This window comes from Tachysurus vachellii, chromosome 11 (genome assembly GCF_030014155.1).
Source record: "Tachysurus vachellii isolate PV-2020 chromosome 11, HZAU_Pvac_v1, whole genome shotgun sequence".
NCBI lineage: Eukaryota > Metazoa > Chordata > Actinopteri > Siluriformes > Bagridae > Tachysurus > Tachysurus vachellii.
In genome coordinates this window covers 16,502,217-16,522,009 of record NC_083470.1, presented here as the reverse complement: position 1 = coordinate 16,522,009, position 19,793 = coordinate 16,502,217, and the positions used below count along the sequence as shown (strand labels likewise).

At 37.5% G+C, this 19,793-nt stretch overlaps 1 protein-coding gene across 4 annotated transcripts in view; it reads left to right on the top strand.

Moving 5' to 3' along the window:
* ikbkb (inhibitor of nuclear factor kappa B kinase subunit beta) overlaps positions 1 to 19,793 on the top strand; it is a 55,694-nt gene that overhangs the window by 1,943 nt on the left and 33,958 nt on the right. For all 4 annotated transcript variants that reach the window (XM_060880948.1, XM_060880945.1, XM_060880947.1 and 1 more), the window contains 14 exons: positions 5,561 to 5,655; positions 7,085 to 7,202; positions 7,282 to 7,351; positions 9,622 to 9,710; positions 9,837 to 9,926; positions 11,234 to 11,358; positions 16,625 to 16,732; positions 16,992 to 17,202; positions 17,319 to 17,513; positions 17,625 to 17,739; positions 17,867 to 17,990; positions 18,885 to 19,036; positions 19,324 to 19,385; positions 19,471 to 19,574. In XM_060880948.1, coding sequence (XP_060736931.1) covers positions 5,648 to 5,655; positions 7,085 to 7,202; positions 7,282 to 7,351; positions 9,622 to 9,710; positions 9,837 to 9,926; positions 11,234 to 11,358; positions 16,625 to 16,732; positions 16,992 to 17,202; positions 17,319 to 17,513; positions 17,625 to 17,739; positions 17,867 to 17,990; positions 18,885 to 19,036; positions 19,324 to 19,385; positions 19,471 to 19,574 — 1,571 coding nt within the window. In that variant the 5' untranslated portion in view covers positions 5,561 to 5,647. The remainder of the gene's footprint in view (positions 1 to 5,560; positions 5,656 to 7,084; positions 7,203 to 7,281; positions 7,352 to 9,621; positions 9,711 to 9,836; positions 9,927 to 11,233; positions 11,359 to 16,624; positions 16,733 to 16,991; positions 17,203 to 17,318; positions 17,514 to 17,624; positions 17,740 to 17,866; positions 17,991 to 18,884; positions 19,037 to 19,323; positions 19,386 to 19,470; positions 19,575 to 19,793) is intronic.

The window sequence follows — 19,793 nt, the reverse complement described above, 5'->3', positions numbered from 1 at the left end:
ATACATCTCTAGGACTTCATACAATTCCAGGTGTTATTTAAAAACATAGACAATGATTAAATACTATTATTTAAAATGTAGATAGATTTACCTTTTCTCTGACCAATTATTATTGTCAAATGAATCTTGCAAAAAAGGTTGTCCCTTTGTCTGTTTCTCTGGGGTGTAGAATATGCAAGTATGTAAAATGCTGTGGAATGCAAAGAAACATTAAACTAATTAATAAAAACAAAAGAAATAACTTACACTGATTTAGCACTGAACAATTTAGTTAATTACTGAATCGACTATTAGATGCTACACAGATGGTAACAAAAATGTATTGTGGCTTGCCAAAGTAGCAAAAGCATGGGTGAAATGCACTTGGTGAATGGACAGCTGTGGTGAAGCCCTAGGGTAGACTGGGAAGTCTATGCAAGTATGTAAAATGCTGTGGAATACAAAGAAACATTAAACTAATAAATAAAAACAAAAGAAATAACTGCCACTGATTTAGCACTGAACAATTTAGTTAATTACTGAATCAACTATTAGATGCTACACAGATGGTAACATATAAACAGGGGAACTACTTTGCAACATGGTTAATGTGAGCATGGCGTAAATGTGTGCAAACAGTTTGTGGGATGTTGTAGTGTAGAGGTTAAGTTATTGGGCTACTAATCAGAAGGTTGTGAGTCCAAATCCAAGGTCCTGCCAAAACTGGGGCCCTGGGCCCTTAACTTTCAATTGCTTAGCTTTATAAAATATAAGAGATATTAGAGTCTTCAACAGAGCCTCTGCCAAATGTTGTAAATTTAGTTTGCACTTGTGCAGTAAATACTGGATATTTATGCCAGTGTGACTATGACACAGTAGATGAACAATAAATATTGAATCCCATTTTAAACCTATATGAACATGTATTATTATTATTATTATTATTATTATTATTATTATTATTATTATTAAGCTAAAAAATATTTAAAGATAGTCACTGCAATCTATGATGATAAATGTAATATAATAGTAATAACAGTATACTGAAAGAAGCCCACTAAAAGTCTATGTGGGCCACATAATTGCAGGGTTTCTGTGTTGCCTGCTTATAGCCCAGGTGTTTTCTGGGCAGCCAAACTGGTTCCCAGTAACAGGCAATGTAACCATTCTCAATGTGGAACCCAGCTGGGTAATATTCAACCTATGTGAACCCATCAATCATGCTAGCTAGGTTGTGAGATTGTCATAGATTTATCTAAACTTGTAAACATGTAAACATTGTACAAGTTTAAACATCATGAATTTTGACATCATAATAATTAATTGTAGATGGTGAAATTTGCTGTTTTTCTTTATTAATGTATTGTGCTAGTTTTATGTGGAAATTTAATTTATGTATGTAAAATTATTTAGCATCAGTTGATTTGTTCAACCGTGGAAATTGTAAGTTTTATGTTAAACTTGTAAATATATCTATCAAACTAATAGTGCAGAGTGAGGAGTGATGATTGTTTTCAGGTAAGAGGTAGCCCAACCATTTTTGGCTTTGTAGGCAAGCATCAGTGTTTTGAATCTGATTCAGTCCAGCTACCAGAAGCCAGTGAAGGGAGCACAGCAGCGGAGTGGAATGTGAGAACTTAGGCAGGGTGAAAACAACTTGTGCAGCTGCATTTTGGATCATTGGCAGAGGACATAGGTAGACCTGCCAGTAGTGAGTTGCAGTAGTCCAATCTTGAAATGACAAGAGACTGAACAAGTACCTGAGTAGCCTGTGTGTACATAAATGGCCGAATCCTTCTAATGTTGTAGAGAAGGAACCAACGTTAGCGTGTCACATTAGCAACATGTGAGGAAAAGGACAGTTGATTGTCCATGGTTACCCCAATGTTGCGAGCTGTGACTGAAGGGGATATCAGATCATTTTGGAGTGATATATCGCAAGATCATGACATCATCTTACAAAACATAATGAATAAGAAATTAAGGAAATAATCCCTGTTCAAATGTTTGCATACGTTTAGTTCTTAATATCGATCTGGTCAGGATGCCCACTCCAGAACCTTCACCATTTTCTGCTGTAGTCATTAGAGGTCAAACTCGCCTTGTGCTTTGGATCAATCTCATGTTGAAACATCGAAGATATCCCATGTGCAGCTTTTGCTGTAGAATGCAAATTGCTACATTCATTTTGCCATCAATTTTTACTATGTTTCCTGTGCCACTGGAGCTCAAACAGCCCCAAAACAGAAGAGATCCACCACCATGCTTTACAGTGGGGATAGTGTACTTTTCACTTTAGGCCTCTCCACACATAGCATTTATGGTTGTGACAATAAAGTTAAATTTTGGTCTCATCACTCCAAAAGATTCTGCTCCAGAAGCTGTGAGGCTTGCCTAGGTGCTGTCTGGGGTACTGAAGGTGGGCCTTAGGAAGGTGGCATGGGTGCAGTAATGGCTTTTTCAACCATGCAGGTCATTTGTGTTCAAGTACCTCCTTATCGTGCTCCTTGAAACACCCCCACCACTTTTTTCTATAGCAGCCTGTATTATTTGCGAAGTTGTTTGTGGGTTTCTCTTTCTGTCCCTAACAATTACCGTATTTTCCGCACTATAAGACGCACCTAAGAGCCTTAAATTTTCTCAAAAATCGGCGATGCGCCTAATAATCCGGTGCGCCTTATGTGTGCACTGAGTTCCAAAAATCTGTAAAAATGTTGTTGTGCGACTTTGGTAAGTGCTCTGCTTGATTGACTGTCGGACCATTCTCCGCTGACACAGGGACGTAATACATACACTACGTACACTGGCAGCGATAAACCAATCAGAGAACATTACGTAATACGTACAGTATGTACGCTTACCTCCGCCATGCCTCCAGTAGGTATACTACTGGTATGTTGCAAAACAACATTTTTTTCTTCCTAACCATTATGCGCTCCACACTCCAGTCCAGTAGGTCGCGGTAAATGCACCTTAAGTTGGTTTGCCATCCGCCAAGCAAAATCAGAAGAAGAAGAAGACAACATTTGTTTGTCTAAGGACCCCCGAAAATGGCACCAGTGAAGAGACATGCTTACAAGGCACAATTCAAACTACAGGCTATCAGTTACGCGGTTGTAAATGGGAATAGAGCAGCTGCGAAATAATTCAACATCAATGAATCTATGGTTCGGAAGTGGAAGAAGCAAGAAAATGAACTGCGCCAAGTTAAGAAGACACAGTAGATGAGGACTTTGATGGATTTGTGGGAAGATTGATTAAAAAATAATGTGTGTATTGTTAAATAGTAGAATAAAGTTCAACTAAACTCACTGTTTTGCTTCCGTTACCTTTTTTGTAGACCGTATGTTTTAGCATGCATACAGAAATAGACCCCGTAATTCAGACTGCGCCTTATAATTCGGTGCGGTTTATAGTGCGGAAAATACGGTATTCTGGCAGTAGTGGGTGAAATCTTTCTCGGTCTACCTGAGCGTGGCATAGACTCAACAGAAACTCTTATTTTTCACCTCTTTACCAGAGTCTGAACAGTACTGACTGGCATTTTCAAGTGTTGAGATATATTTTTAGATCCTTTTCCTGCTTTATAAAGTTAAACTACCTTATTATGCAGCTCCATTGGTAATTATTTTTTCTAAGGTGGTAATATATAAGGTTTCCATAGTCTGTTGTTCTTGAACTGTATAGACTTTATAAAGATGTTTTTGACAAGCTCTCATTTGGTCTTCCTGTTCTTGAAGCTTACTAATGGTTTATCCTTTTTGTTTTTTCTGTAAACTATTTACTAAAATAGTTTATAAAGGCATTTTAGGCTTTCCTGAGCTCACCAGGCTGCTCCTCTTCTATGATGTGTTTGTTTTGTGTCAGAAAACTGGGTGTCTTCATGGATAAAATACAGACCCAAGGTCAGGAATAATGTGGAAAAACGGTGTTTATTTAGGGAAAAAAAGGGTTAGAAACACTAGGAAACCGGAACCACAAAACATGGGAACACAGAAACAGGAACACAGAAACACAAACACATGGCTCAGCCAAAAACAGATGTAAGACAACCGGTATAAATAGGGGTGACAATCATTGAAGCACAAGGAACAGGTGTGCAGAGGCGGGAATGGATAAGGGAAGGGTGTGTCTAACGTGATACAAAAAAAAAAAAAAAAAGCCCATGGCACAGATAAACAAAGCCTTGGGGCTATGTCCCCCTGGTTTTCAGGCAGGGAATAGTCCCAGCCATACCTGACAGTACTCCCCTTCAAGGTGCAGTTCCTGACATGCCAAACCAGAACCATGGCACAAAGTCCAAAAGAGCAATGATCCCAGCTAGAATCGGGGAGCAAGAAATGAAGAACATGGCAAGGCACACAGCGGCATAGCCAGAGGGAGTTGAGCAACATCCACAGTCGAGCAAAAGGGCTATATGATGTCCACAGCCGAGCAGAATTGCAGAGTGTTGTCCACAGCTGATCAGAAAGGGCCGAGCAAGGACCCCAGGCAAGCCACAGGCTGACCCATGTCCCAAAAGGGAGGGATGGAGGGGAAAAAAAACTCTGCAAAAGGCCAGTACCACACCACCTCCACCACAGGAGCAATATAAAGTACAAAAAAAGGAGAAAAATCCAAAAAGATACAGGCCTGCAACATACCCCATGGGCAAGAAGTGAGGCGGTAACCTCCATGGGAAAACAGGAAGTGATGCAGCATCCCCCACAGGAACAGGTGTGGTCACATGAAGTCACATGATGTGCTTCCCTGTCCACAAACTCTCCAGTCCAAAGTAGCATCAGCTGTAGGGGGTCCTTGGAAAGAAAAAAGAAAACAGCATGTGATTAAAACTGCAATTTGAAGAAAATGTAGACATTTTAGTGAAAACCTTTTACAGTGTGGTTGTAACTTAATTCACTCTGCTACAGTACTAAGTACAGTAGTACTGCTACGGTAAAGTAAAGTATTTTATTTACATTTGATTTAGCTTTACAGGTCTTGAACACCCTTCTCCACTTCACAGAACATCATATCAAGTAGAATTTTAAAAGGTTTCAGACTAATAAAGTGCATAAGAATGCTATCCTATGAAGTAGCTTGGACAACAAGTCCAGAGTTGGTAGACGTCATGTGGTAAGGGAAAGCTATCTGGTGGGTGGGAAGTGGTAGCTGACCACAAAAATGTGAAAAAAATTGCTACATTGGCTTTTGTTTTGATGTTTAGTTCAGCTGTATATTGTTGTATATTGTGAAATGTGAATTTTCCTTCTAGTACATCACTGCTATAATTATTTGTAGAAACCTATTCTGGAATAAACAAAATTTACTGAGCAATGAAATATATAAAAGTCCGTTAATGCAAATATGTCTTTCCATAGTACAAGCAACATCATGTTGTTAGCAGAAAAATACAACAGCAATATTAATGAAAACTTTTATGTAATTGTGCTTATATTATATATACTCTGGAAGTGGTAGCTCAGTGGTTAAGGTGCTGTTCTCCTTAGACAATTTTATGCCCAATAAATCTTTTATATTGTTTATGTATAAGAAATTTCTCTTTGTTTCTCCTTGCTTCTTTATATGTGTGTTTGTGCAGGACACATGTGAACAGATTGCTATAAAGCAGTGTCGTCAAGAACTTAGTGCTAAGAATAAGGAAAGATGGTGTTTGGAGATCCAGATTATGAAACGGTGAGAATATTTATCTCTATGTTTGTGTGTGCATGAATATGCTCTCAATTAGGACATTAATCTTGTTACCTGGCCAACAGAAGGTGTTTTCAAATACACTTTTCAATGATAAAGTATAATATAAAAATAATGTAATAATAAATTCTTTAGTTTGTAATATATTGTTTTGCAATGTGAATCTATTTTTGAGGTTGGCATTTTTGCCAACATATAATCATATGTTTCTGTATTGATTTTGTTAATATATACATCCTTAAATGTTTTATACTTTCAGAATGTTTTAAACTTATTTAAAACTTTAGTTGTTTTTTAGTTAAAAATGTGATTTAGAAGCAAAGGGAAAGGGGGAAAAAATGAGAGGATCTTATTTACAGGCCCCACCACAGCTGAAAACACCCAGCAAAGCTTGTTATGAATGTTGGAAACCACCATATTCAGTATTTAATAAGGCTCATTATTTTGTTTTCTGAATAATTATGGAAGAAAACAAAATGGATTTAAGCTAAATCTTTGATCTAGCACCTGTGTCATGTGGTTCTTTTGTATTTTTTGATTTTTAGATTTAATAAAAAAAAAAGATCACTGTGTTTTGTTTGTTACTTCAGTAACAATTTATAGCTGTTTGCCCACATAATTGAATTAAAACCAGATTTAGTTACCAGATTTAAGTTACACCCACATACACAGAAAGACAAGCCACCAGTATAACCACAGCACATAAATTTACACTTTAAATCCAAACAATTTCCACACATTCCACACATCCACACAAAACACTGAAAGTCAAAGATTTAACAAATAAATAGTTGTTTACATTTTATTTAATATATCAGAATAATTGCTTGTCAGTGAAGGAAGAACATTCAAAACATCAGTTGAACATATCAGTGGATACTGTGAATGTCATTGCAATCAGGAGTTTTGGGTGCTTTACCTATGGGTTTGATGCATGTAGGCCTTGTATGTACAGCAGGGTCTTTTACTAAGTGTTGTAACATAAGTATCAGTCCTGAGTTAAGTTTCCTCCAAACGTGGTCCATTTTCTAGTCCCAGCAACTATTTCAGTGGTGCTTAAGATAAATGTAAACAGATGAAAATTTAGCATGCTGACTGTTACAAAGCATTTATCCCCAGACACATGCAGACTCTGATACTTTTAGTGTGTTAATTGAACCACTCTGATATGGGGTTTATTTTTGCTGTATATATTTTGGTGTAAGGCCAGTCTGGTGTCTGTTAACCTTTAATTTCATTTGGCCCCTTTTTCGTATTAACCAAAAGTCAGGGCCAGCCAATATTGTGTATATTAAAATTTACTAATACAGGTAGTAATTTATGCAAATGACATTCTTAATCACTGAGGTTGCCATGACCATATTATTAGTTATGGATGAAATACCTATTACCAATTAATTGAATCTGTTCTTAGGTTGAATCATGTAAATGTAGTAGCAGCAAGAGAGGTCCCTGAGGAGTTGCAGAAATTAGCCACCAATGACCTGCCTCTGCTAGCTATGGAGTACTGCCAAGGTGGAGATCTTCGCAAGGTGAATTAATGTGAAGTGTTTAATGAAATATGTATGCCTTTAAGTGTCTGCCAGTGTAACCTTTTTTATGCATGTACAGTATCTCAACCTACTGGAGAACTGCTGTGGGATGAGAGAAGGCTCTGTTCTGATCCTGCTGCGAGATATATGTGGGTATACAGACAGAAAGACAAATACACATAAAGAAACTGCTGATCAGTAACATACTGATACTGACAATGAAACTGTCTACTGTCCAGTGAGCAGTATAATAACCAGAGCTGGCTAGCATAAATGAGCTTTTAGGGCATATTAATAAACAAACAAATAAAAAAAAATTATAAAGGTCCACCCTTGCCATTGCCATTATTAGCTGTTATTGCTTGCTTAATTTTATACAACCAAAAACAACACCACCAGCAGACATACAAATACTATAAAAATTAGTTAGATAATAAATAGAGGCTGGTGACTTTTAAACCTTATAAGTTATCAGGTTATTACATATGGTCAAATGTCACATAAATTTAATGTACATTGGAGCTAATAATTTGCTTCTTCAGTTACAAATACATAAAATATCATCAGTTGTATTTTTAAAAACAAATATAAGATAGCAGGTGTTATTACATGAACAAAATGAAAGGGAAACTAAGAGCAAATAGAATTTATTATGTATATGTAACAGCCTATATCTTCATGTCTTAAGCCACCAGTTTTGGTTGGCACTCTCTCGCATCCTGTAGGTTGTTGTAGACATATTGACCAAGACATTTTGTCTAATGTAGCAGCTTGCTCGGTATGCACACACAGAAGCCCAGGACAAGACTCTCTCTTGTGCTCATTCCTGTGGTCCCACTCCTTCTTGAACTTTATCAACATTCCTTAGAAGAAGGTCCTGTAATAGCCCAGCCTGGGGCTGTGTCTTTGGCCACCAGGGGAGGCAAGAAAAAATGTGCTACTCTGAGTATTTGCTCAACGGTTTCAGACTCTTTATGAAGACATGGGCAGTATGTTTTTATATTTAAAAACTTGGACTATACTCCAGTTTGATGTTTACACTTTCATAAACCTGTTTTTGTTTGTTTGTTTGTTTGCTGTGGGTTGAGACCTCATACCTTTTTGATTCTGATTTTCCTTATTATTTTAGTCCCTCTTGCAGCATAATGGTAAAGCACTAACCTTCCAACACAGAAATCGCAAATCTGACCTTAGGTGATCTTCAATTTGTGATTTTTTTTTTCTGTTCTGCAAACGGTCATTATGTTTTTGGTATTGGTTTGTTGCTCACTCTTTTTATGCTGGTTTCCCATAAATATAGACATGAGTTCAATGCCAATGTAGCTTATACAGTAAAAAAAAAAAAAAAAACATCATGAAACAAACAAGTAAAATTTACTATAGATAATCTTTCTACTGTCATTGGAAGGCTTGAGCCTGCCTTACTACAAATATTGTTTCAGCTGCAAGGAATTAATACATCTCTGCAGGCCACACCTCCCATGGCATGTTTGGCCCCTGACTGAAACCCCTTGGTTTTAACTGAGCAGTCCCCTCAGACTGAACAACACTTGCCCTCTCAAGAGTGATTTGGTGGGAACTAGGGTGCTGTTGAAGTTTTAAGCAGCATAAGTTCTTGTTTACTTTGTTCAGCAACTAACCTGGTGCCTCACAGAACAGGCTAAGATGGCCCACATTATTTCTCTGTTCTGGAAATCAAATTGTTACAACTCTTCACTGCTTTAACAGAAAATGCATTCAAGACTTTATCTCTTAAAATCTATTAATTAATTTGTCATTCATACTCCACCACCTGAAACTATACTAAACTATATATATGACGCATATTTTTCAAACGCTAATACACTGAATTCAATGTGACACAGCTCTTAAAAACACATTCAAAACAGAATGATGGAAAATTTCTCGCAGTTTTGCAGCAACCATATCGAAATATTTAGAAAATCTTAGAAGAATATTTACAATAAGCATGAAATAATACTATAATTAAATATAATTCTCAAACAGGTAATTGTAATTTCGTCTGGATACTACCCACTTTTTCAGTTTTTTTGTCTCGTTACCACTGTTTAGTAAAAGGGCCTGGCTTCACAATGATTTTGTTTGGAAAATCAATTAAGGTATCCAGGTTGGTGAAGAAAGAAGATTGAGAAATATAGGGATAATGATAAATTACACAAAAGATAAAGACAAAATAATGGATATTTTAGCAAATTGCATTTTTTACAATATCTTGTTATAGGACATACCATTTAGTACAGCCATTAAAGTAAAAATGTGTTATCATTTAATAAAATATTGATTTATGTGAAAAATCATTCAAACTTAAAATAACTAAAGAGTTTTTTTTGTGTAAAACAGTTTGTGGGTGAGTATATGTGCAGGCTTGTTATTAAATTACCTCTGTTTGTTATTTCAGCCTCTGCCCTCAAATACCTTCACACGAAGAGAATAATTCACAGAGATCTCAAACCAGAGAACATTGTGCTCCAACAGGGAGAGAAAAGGGTTAGTGTATGTGGGTGTGTACGTGTGTGTGTGTGTGTGTGTGTGCAAGTATTAGAAGATCTGTTTTGATTAATTTATTTTTGCTGCATAGATGCCATCTAATTTTTCCCATCTTTTCTCTTTTAGCTAATTCACAAGATCATTGATTTAGGCTATGCCAAGGAGCTAGACCAGAGCAGTCTGTGCACATCATTTGTAGGGACTCTGCAGTACCTGGTTGGTATTTTCATTTTTATATTCAGTTTTATATTCAGTATTATATAATATATATTTTATATTCAGTTTTATTTTTAACATTGAATCTAAGCAAAGAATAAAATGGAATTGAATAAATTAGAAGAAACCTTTAGAAGAAATCTTTAGGATTGGTTTATCAATTTTTATTAATTTTTATTAATTTTTATTAAGTTACATTATGACTGTTTTTACATTTTTACAATCAATTTTTAGAGACTTTCTCAAAAGCTTTTGAGCATCAGTGCCTTAGCCTCTATTAAGCAAACTAAGTGTGGAAATTCTTGTCCAGCTGCTAAGGAGGTATACAATTTGGGAGATCATGGTTCATGAATAAGGCCATAAATAAATTATATTTTCTTAAATGTACTTTTTCATGGTCTTAGATTTTAGGCTACAAAAGTTTTGTGTGCTAAGTGAAATACTTTATACAAGAATGCCTTTGCTGGTTAAAACATGTATTGTCCAAGGTGTACGAATCCCCCGTTGCAAGACACAGATCCATGGTGCACATTGATGTTTTCATGTGCATTTTTTATATTGCTTGGTTGTTCCCCTTATACGTCCTTAATTCCGGTTATGATTTTAACCCTTGTGTGTCTTGTAATCTTATTTCTGCAGTGTTTTTGTGTCATCTCGGTGCCAAGCTGTTAATTTTGTATTGTTTATCCAGGTTTTGATTAATACAGCATTTTTTATTTTTACCTCTTCCTGTTCTCTGATATCCTGTCTGCAGATTGCCTGACCCATGGCTGGTTTTTGACTTTGCCATTGCTTAGCATTTTTTAACGACCTGCTATTTCTATTATTATTATTATTATTATTATTATTATTATTATTATTATTATTATGATAATAATAATAATAATAATAATAATAATAATATATTTTTAGAATTATTTCTTTATCATATTTTACTGAAACCAGTCTGGTTAGATGAATCATGGCAAAATAATAATAACCTTTATTTTCTATAGCGCCTTTAGAAGAACATCTAAAAGCGCTTTACAAAAGCAAAATAAAAGCAACAAAATTACACACATAATATAAAGATTAAAATTAAAGCAACAAAAACAACAAGAATCAGTGATGCCAAAAGTTTACAGCAATGTGAATTTTTTTAAAACACCTTCGAACTCTTCTTACATCTTCTTACATATTATTATTATTATTATTATTATTATTATTATTATTATTATTATTATAAAATAATACATATGTTTACACATAAACCTAGTTACTTTTGGATAGGTAAAACATTCTCTTTTTTTCATTTAATCTCTCCTCAGGCACCTGAATTATTGGAGCAGCAGAAGTACACAGTGACAGTAGATTACTGGAGTTTTGGGACTCTGGTGTTTGAGTGCATTACTGGTTTCAGACCCTTTCTACCAACCTGGCAGCCTGTACCCTGGTACCATTTATTCCTAAATGTTTTAGCTAAAGAGACTAAACTTTTAACCTAAATTGGTCTGTGTGCTGTTATGATTTAATTTAGGGTTTATATTATTACTTTTAATATAGTTTACTTACAGAAAGCATCCAAGGAAGCATATAACATAAATTGCTGGGAGATGAGGGCCGTGTTTCTAGCATTGAAACACTTTCTCCTACACCTCAGGGGCTCCCATGTGGTAGTGCACACAGACAAAACTGTGGTGGTTTCCTATATCTGTCATCAGGAAGGTCTGCATTCGCGCCCCCTGTTCAGGTTGGCTCATCAGATTCTGCTCTGGGCAGAGGAGTAGATCCACTGTCTGCTTATGGTTTTCCCTCTCTCTTCTGGCCTCTCTTGACCTGGATGCCCTGGTACAGACGTGCTCGATGCTCCGTCTGTATGACTTTCCCCCAGTGGCTCTGCCACCGCAAGTTCTAGCCAGAGTGCGCCATGGCCGAGTCAACCTGCTCCTGGTGGCTCCTCGTTTGCCCCCTCTAGTTTGGTTCATGAACCTAGACTACCTCCTAGATGGCACTCCATGGGAGGTCCCCATCAAGAAGTATCTCCTCTGTCAGGCACATCCTACAGGGGGAAGCTCTGGGTCTGGCCCCTGAGGGGGTCCAATTCCTAGAGGCAGGCCTCTCATCTTAGCTGACAGAGACTCTAATGGACACTAGGGCTTCCTCCACTAGGAAGCTGTATGCTTTGAAGTGGATGCTTTTCCGAATCTGGTGCGATGAATGCTCTCAGAATCCAGTTTACTGCCCAGTCGGTACAGTGCTGGAATTCCTGAGTCTTGCCTTTCTCGGGGCCTGTCTCCATCTACTTTAACCCTTTCGACCCTTTCAACCCTTTAGGTCTATTTTTCTGCCTGTTTGAAAATGACTTGCTCCAATTTAAATGAGTATATCTTGAAAAACTACAAGGTATATTTGAATAATTCTGAAACAAAAATAAAGGTCATATACTGTATATATTTTCCTCACCGTATACAGTGAGGAAAATAAGTATTTGAACACCCTGCTATTTTGCAAGTTCTTAGAAATCATGGAGGGGTCTGAAATTGTCATCATAGGTGCATGTCCACTGTGAGAGACTAGAATAATCTAAAAAAAAAATCCAGAAATCACAATGTATGATTTTTTAACTATTTATTTGTATGATACAGCTGCAAATAAGTATTTGAACACCTGAGAAAATCAAAGTTAATATTTGGTACAGTAGCCTTTGTTTGCAATTACAGAGGTCAAATGTTTCCTGTAGATTTTCACCAGGTTTGCACACACTGCAGGAGGGATTTTGGCCCACTCCTCCACACAGATCTTCTCTAGATCAGTCAGATTTCTGGCCTGTCGCTGAGAAACACGGAGTTTGAGCTCCCTCCAAAGATTCTCTATTGGGTTTAGGTCTGGAGACTGGCTAGGCCACGCCAGACCCTTGATATGCTTCTTACAGAGCTACTCCTTGGTTATCCTGGCTGTGTGCTTCGGGTCATTGTCATGTTGGAAGACCCAGCCTCGACCCATCTTCAATGCTCTAACTGAGGGAAGGAGGTTGTTCCCCAAAATCTCGCAATACATGGCCCCGGTCATCCTCTCCTTAATACAGTGCAGTTGCCCTGTCCCATGTGCAGAAAAACACCCCCAAAGCATGATGATACCACCCCCATGCTTCACAGTAGGGATGGTGTTCTTGGGATGGTACTCATCATTCTTCTTCCTCCAAACACGTTTAGTGGAATTATGACCAAAAAGTGTCTCATCTGACCACATGACTTTCTCCCATGACTCCTCTGGATCATCAAAATGGTCATTGGCAAACTTAAGACGGGCCTGGACATGTGCTGGTTTAAGCAGGGGAACCTTCCGTGCCATGCATGATTTCAAACCATGACGTCTTAGTGTATTACCAACAGTAACCTTGGAAATGGTGGTCCCAGCTCTTTTCAGGTCATTGACCAGCTCCTCCCGTGTAGTTCTGGGCTGATTTCTCACCTTTCTTAGGATCATTGAGACCCCACGAGGTGAGATCTTGCATGGAGCCACAGTCCGAGGGAGATTGACAGTGGGAGATTGTCAGTCATGTTTAGCTTCTTCCATTTTCTAATGATTGCTCCAACAGTGGACCTTTTTTCACCAAGCTGCTTGGCAATTTCCCCGTAGCCCTTTCCAGCCTTGTGGAGGTGTACAATTTTGTCTCTAGTGTCTTTGGACAGCTCTTTGGTCTTGGCCATGTTAGTAGTTGGCTTCTTACTGATTGTATGGGGTGGACAGGTGTCTTTATGCGGCTAACGACCTCAAACAGGTGCATCTAATTTAGAATAATAAATGGAGTGGAGGTGGACATTTTAAAGGCAGACTAACAGGTCTTTGAGGGTCAGAATTCTAGCTGATAGACAGGTGTTCAAATACTTATTTGCAGCTGTATCATACAAATAAATAGTTAAAAAATCATATATTGTGATTTCTGGATTTTTTTTTTAGATTATGTCTCTCACAGTGGACATGCACCTACGATGACAATTTCAGACCCCTCCATGATTTCCAAGTGGGAGAACTTGCAAAATAGCAGGGTGTTCAAATACTTATCTTCCTCACTGTATATATATATATATATATATATATATATATATATATATATATATATATATATATATATATATATATAAAAACTATACTAAGAAATCTATTTTAAAACATCTCACCAATAACTGTTTCAAGACCGATTTATCCATTGTGTATCAGAGACATTAGAGAGAGGTTTTTTGAAGGATGTCTAAGCAGACTCTTGATGGCACATGTTGGGATTCTTCTGTAATATCTAAGGTTTCTTATGGTGTATTTGAATAATTCTGGTACCAAGGTAACACGTGTGATAGCTGTAGAAGTATTAAAATAAGTATATATATATACATATATATATATATATATATATATATATATATATATATATATATATATATATATATATATATATATATATATTACCAGGTTATAGTAAGAGAGGTACCTGACACAGTATTACAATTTTAGACAGTATATCTCTTTGAATTCATGCAGTGAAAGCCTAAAAACTCCAGAAATCTATTCTACAACATCACACCATTAAATGATTCAAGACATTATATTCAAGATATTAGAGAGAGGTTTTTGTAGAGGCACACTTTACTGTGCCGGGTTGGCACATGTTGGCACACCACTGTATCTGCGATTTATCAGCTACCGAACTATAAAATTTAAGTAATTGATTTATGTCGCTAAAGGTGTTCATTCCATCCAAATTTTACTTTTTGTTTTGGAATCTATCCACCACTACCTACAGTAAAAAAACAAACTCAACATGTGCCAGTTCTTTTATGCAGCTTTGCGCTGGATTCAAAACACACCACTTATTGGACCAACACCAATAATATGGACCAAATAAACACAAATAATTCATTATAAACACCTGGTTACATACCTTACAGCTGATTGGTACAGGTATTCCTGTATGCCATTCAGATGATCTGTGGGTGTAAAAACATTTAGCACAATCTTTTTGTCTTAAAAACCCACCACTTTTCGTGTTTTTTTAACCCAGCTGTTTTCCGACGGCATGGTGAATGTTCATGTATGACCCACCTATCGAAAGGTGAAAACCAATACAATCGAATGGAATGCATAATCCAATAGTAAGGCAGTACAGTTAGTGTGTCAGGAATGATCCATTAATGATGGCCAATGGACTTCTTTTAGAGTTTCTTTTAGCGGCAGACACATGTAATTTTATAAATCGAGTTGATTTTTCTCTTGGAATATGATTTATAATCCTGTAACACCAAAGGTAAGAGCCAATTTAGTGTCATGACTGCTCGGTTGTTCTGTGTTTTTTTGTTTTAATTCCTTGGGTTTGTGTCTTGTAATGGATGATTACAGAAGTCAGATTTGTACGTACGAAATGTTTACACAGTTTTTAAATGCTTGGTGTTGGAATTCTGCTTTATTTAAGTGAAAATAGTGTTTTTAGTAGAATAATTAAGATTCTTCCCATTGCCAGGCGGCTGAAACCTTCCTGCAGACTGAGCCTTTATTCCTGGGATGTATCTATGGTCCTGAAGGGGCTGCTGGAAGCCCCTTTGAGCCAATAGAGTCAGCCTCTGAGGAGTTTCTGACCCTAAAGATGGCTTTGCTCTTAACCTTGGCATCCCTCAAGGAGTGGGAGATTTGCAGGCCCTGTCGATCACCCCCACCTTTGCCTTTGCCTTTGGCATGTCCGAGGCTATCCTGCACCCCAGGTCATGATATGTCCCCAAGGTCCCCAGGATGACAGGCTGTCCAGTCATCCTACAGGCCTACTGTCCTCCACCCCATGAGTTGGTGGAGCACTAGAGGCTACAATTGCTTTGCTCAGTAAGGGACTTGAGGACTCGTAACTCCTCCTCCCTGTTTGTCTGATTTGGCACTGGAACAGGGGTAATCCGTTCTCCATTAGGGGTGTCGACTCGCCCAGTGCCTTAGCCAGGGGGGTTCCCCTTGAAGATATTTGTGTTGTGGTGGGTTGGTCCTCTCTGCACACCTTTATCAGGTTCTATAACCTGGACCTGTACCCCAATCCAGGGTCCCAGGCCCTGCAGAGCTATTGATGTTTTGTTCCCAATCCACTCATGCTCTCTCAGGGCCTCTGGCACAGTCATCGACCTGCATGGTGTTGCATGGCAGCGTGGGTATTGACATTCACATGCTCATTTGCGCAGTTATCCACTTAGCCAGTGGCAGCAGCATAATGCATAAAATCATGCACATACAGGATACAGGTTTCAGATATTGTTCACCTCAAACATCAGAAATGAAACTGTAATATAATAGGTGCACGCAGCTTAAATAAATGCTTTTTCCTCCGTCCTTTTAGTCTTTTTATCAGCATGGTGTTTTGAACTCAATTCTGTGTAAACTCTAGAGGCAATTGTGTGTAAAATCCCAGTATATTAGCGTATTCTAAAATACTCAAACCAGCCCATCTTGCATCAATATCAATTTCATGGTTAAAATCACAGTGTTCACAGTGTTCTTCTAATGTTTTATGTGAACATTACATAAAGTTCCTTATATCTGCATTATCTTAGGCAATGTGCTGCTGCCACATGATTGTCTGATTGGATACATGGATAAAGGAGATGGTCTGCAGATATTCCCTTTAAATTAGACATTGAGAGTATATATTAAGCACTGTAGCTGAAATAATAAAGCATGCAATTGCTGTCTAGGCACAATAAGCTGAAGCAGAAACATGAGGATGATGTTGTGGTCTATGAGGATTTAGCTGGTGAGGTGCACTTCTCCAAACACCTGCCACGGCCACACAACCTCAACGAGTGAGTAGGAAGGCTTTTGTGCTGATATGCATACCATGCAAATTGAATGGATGTTTTAATTCCAACCAACTTTCAATATTAACTATTAAAGTATACAGTACTGACATTGATATCAACAAACTGCTTATTTTTTATTAGGAAATACACTAAAATACCACTGTTTGTTCACATTGATGATGTGCAAATTTGATTTAATGTGTGTGCGTGTGTGTGTGTGTGCATGTGTCTGTGTGTGCATGTTCGTGTGTGTGTGGTTTAGTTTGTTAGCTGGTATGCTTGAGCGTTGGCTGCAGCTAATGCTGAGGTGGTCTCCTCAAGACAGAGGAAAAGATGCTAAGCAGATCTCTAAAGAACGTCTGAATGGGACAGAGAATAAGGAGAAAAGCAAGAAATCTGAGGAAGGAGGCAAAGACCCACAGAGTGGATCTAATTACTGCTTTGAGGAATTAGACAGAATCCTAGACTTGAAGGTTGTCTTGTTCATGTCTAAGACAACAAATATAAGGCTATTATGGCAAATATGTATATTAATCTCATTTAATGTGATGACTAAAAAACGATATTGTTTTTCATCACGTATTTCCAGCTAGTCATGGTGCTGAATATGACCTCAGCAGAGATTTGTACGTACACAGTGCAGCATGGGGAGACTGTTGCATCCCTGCAGAAACAAATTGCACAAGATGTACACATTCCTCCGACCAGACAGGAGCTGCTGTTGGAGGCTGGTCTTGTTTTGGAGCCTCATAATGAGATAATGCATTGTGCTGTAGATTATGCTGTGAGTATTGAGGCATTAACACTTAATTTAAAAAAAATCAAGAAAGCAATAAACTCCATATATTTCTGGTATTTTATGTAAGTTGTGGTACTTCTGGTTGTTGCTTATTAGACGGTTGATGGCCGTCGGGCTGATATGCCACTAGTCTTTCTGTTCAACCGTTCATACTGCAGCTATGAACCTCAGTTCAACCCTCGAATCCTCCCTGAAAACATAGGATTCATTCGTGAGTCTATAAAGAAATACTTCTTTCTTTCTTGTCTAGTTTTTTTTCTTTTCTAAAGTTTCTAATTGCTTAGTAAATCAATAAATACATAATCCAATGGAGGTTGATTTGTATTTTTGTCAATTAGAGACAGAGCCTAAGCGTATGTTGCCCTACAGTGCTCAAAGACGCACATATGGGCAAGCCTGGCACACCATAAGAGCACTAAAGGAAGACTGGCTGAAGTTGCAGCAGGGTCAGAAGGCAGCCATGTAAGACGCAAGATTACAAAGTGTTATAATGATGACTTCAAAAGGAAGAGAGACCTAACATGCATGTTGTAACTGGCTATTACTATTAGTTTTTACCATTGTTTCATTCCATATACACTCCCTGTCCACTTTAACAGGAAGACAGGTGTACCTTCTCATTTATTTAGTTATCTAATCAGGCAATCATTTGGCAGCATCCCAGTGCCAAAGTCATGAACATTAACTTTTTTTTAATTTTAACATCAAACATCAGAATGTAATCTCTGCACCTTTGACCAGTAGCTGGTGGAGAAGGGTGTGAGTTACTATAAATTTCATGTCAGCTCAGACCAGACTGGTCATTCTCCTATGATGTCTCTCATTCCACAATGTTTCAGCATGCAGACCCTTTACACATATGATGTTTTGTTTTTCATGCCATTCTGTTTATATTATGTAGACTTATTTATGTGAGAAATCCCAGAAGATGAGCATTTTCTGAAATACTATGTACATACATAATAACTAATATTATGACATTAACAATCATGCCATGGTCAAAGTCACAGACATCATACGTTTTTCTCATTCTGATGTTTGATGTGAAAATTACTCAAAGCAGTTGACCTGTTTCTGTGTGATTTTATGCATTGTGCATTTTCCACTTGATTACCTGATTGGATGACTGAAGAAATATAGAGGTGTTTCTATATAAGTGGACAGTGAGTTTAGTACTAGTCTACAACATATTGATATATTTGCCAAAATTACCTTTTGCTTAATGAGTAATTAGATGCATATGTATGTGTTTTTTGTTTGTTTCTGTATGTTTTACCTTTTTCTGTGTAAAATATGGGTATTGCTGTCAATGCCTATTTTACTTTCATATACACATAATAATTCTGTCTTTCTCAGAATGAGCCTGCTGAGGCATAATGGCTTGTTGTCCAAACAGAAGAATGAGATGGTTTCTGTGCACCAAAGACTCAAAGCTACGCTTGAATTCTTCACTACTAGTCTGCACATTGACATGGACAAATACCAGGAACAGAGAGCCACTGGCATTGGTAAAACACACATATGCAGACACATACACAGTTGTGGTGTTCTGGCAAAAGTAAGACTCAGTATTTCCGACAACAAAGTTACAAACAAAAACAGCAGCATTACCAAATTCAAAACACTGAAAATAAGCTACTGTAAGAAAGCATGTGATATAGTGAGTGTATTACACATGACCAAGGAGGATTACTTTCAAAATTGACACAATTGAAACTGCTCACAAAATCTCAATTGTAATGGTTTCATTATAGCCATCATAGGTGGTTCTTTTGAAATAATCTTCTTGTTACAGCTTCAGAGAAGTTACTAAATGTGTGGCGAGAGATGGAGCAAACTGCACTCAGCCATGGCCAGGTGAGTCTTCTGTCATTCTAAAGTATTACAGAGGAGCAAATATTATTATGCTCGATATTTGCTTACAATTTGCTTACTGTATCAGATAGATGATGTGACTATGTTGGAGGAAGAGATGATGAAATTACAGACTGATATAGTAGACCTTCAGAGACACCCTTGGAGAAGTGGAGAAGCTCTGGAGTCTCTGTGAGTTCAAACACACAGACAACATACACTGACTGTTCATTTTAATAGGTACACCTGCACATTCATTCAGTTATCCAATCAACCAGTCATGTGACAGCACAATGCATTAAAAATCCTGATTTCAGTGATTCAGTTATTGTTCAATTCAAACATCATAAAGCCTTTAGTGTTTAGAGAGAATGGTGCAATACCAAAAAACTTTGAGTGAATGTTGTATGG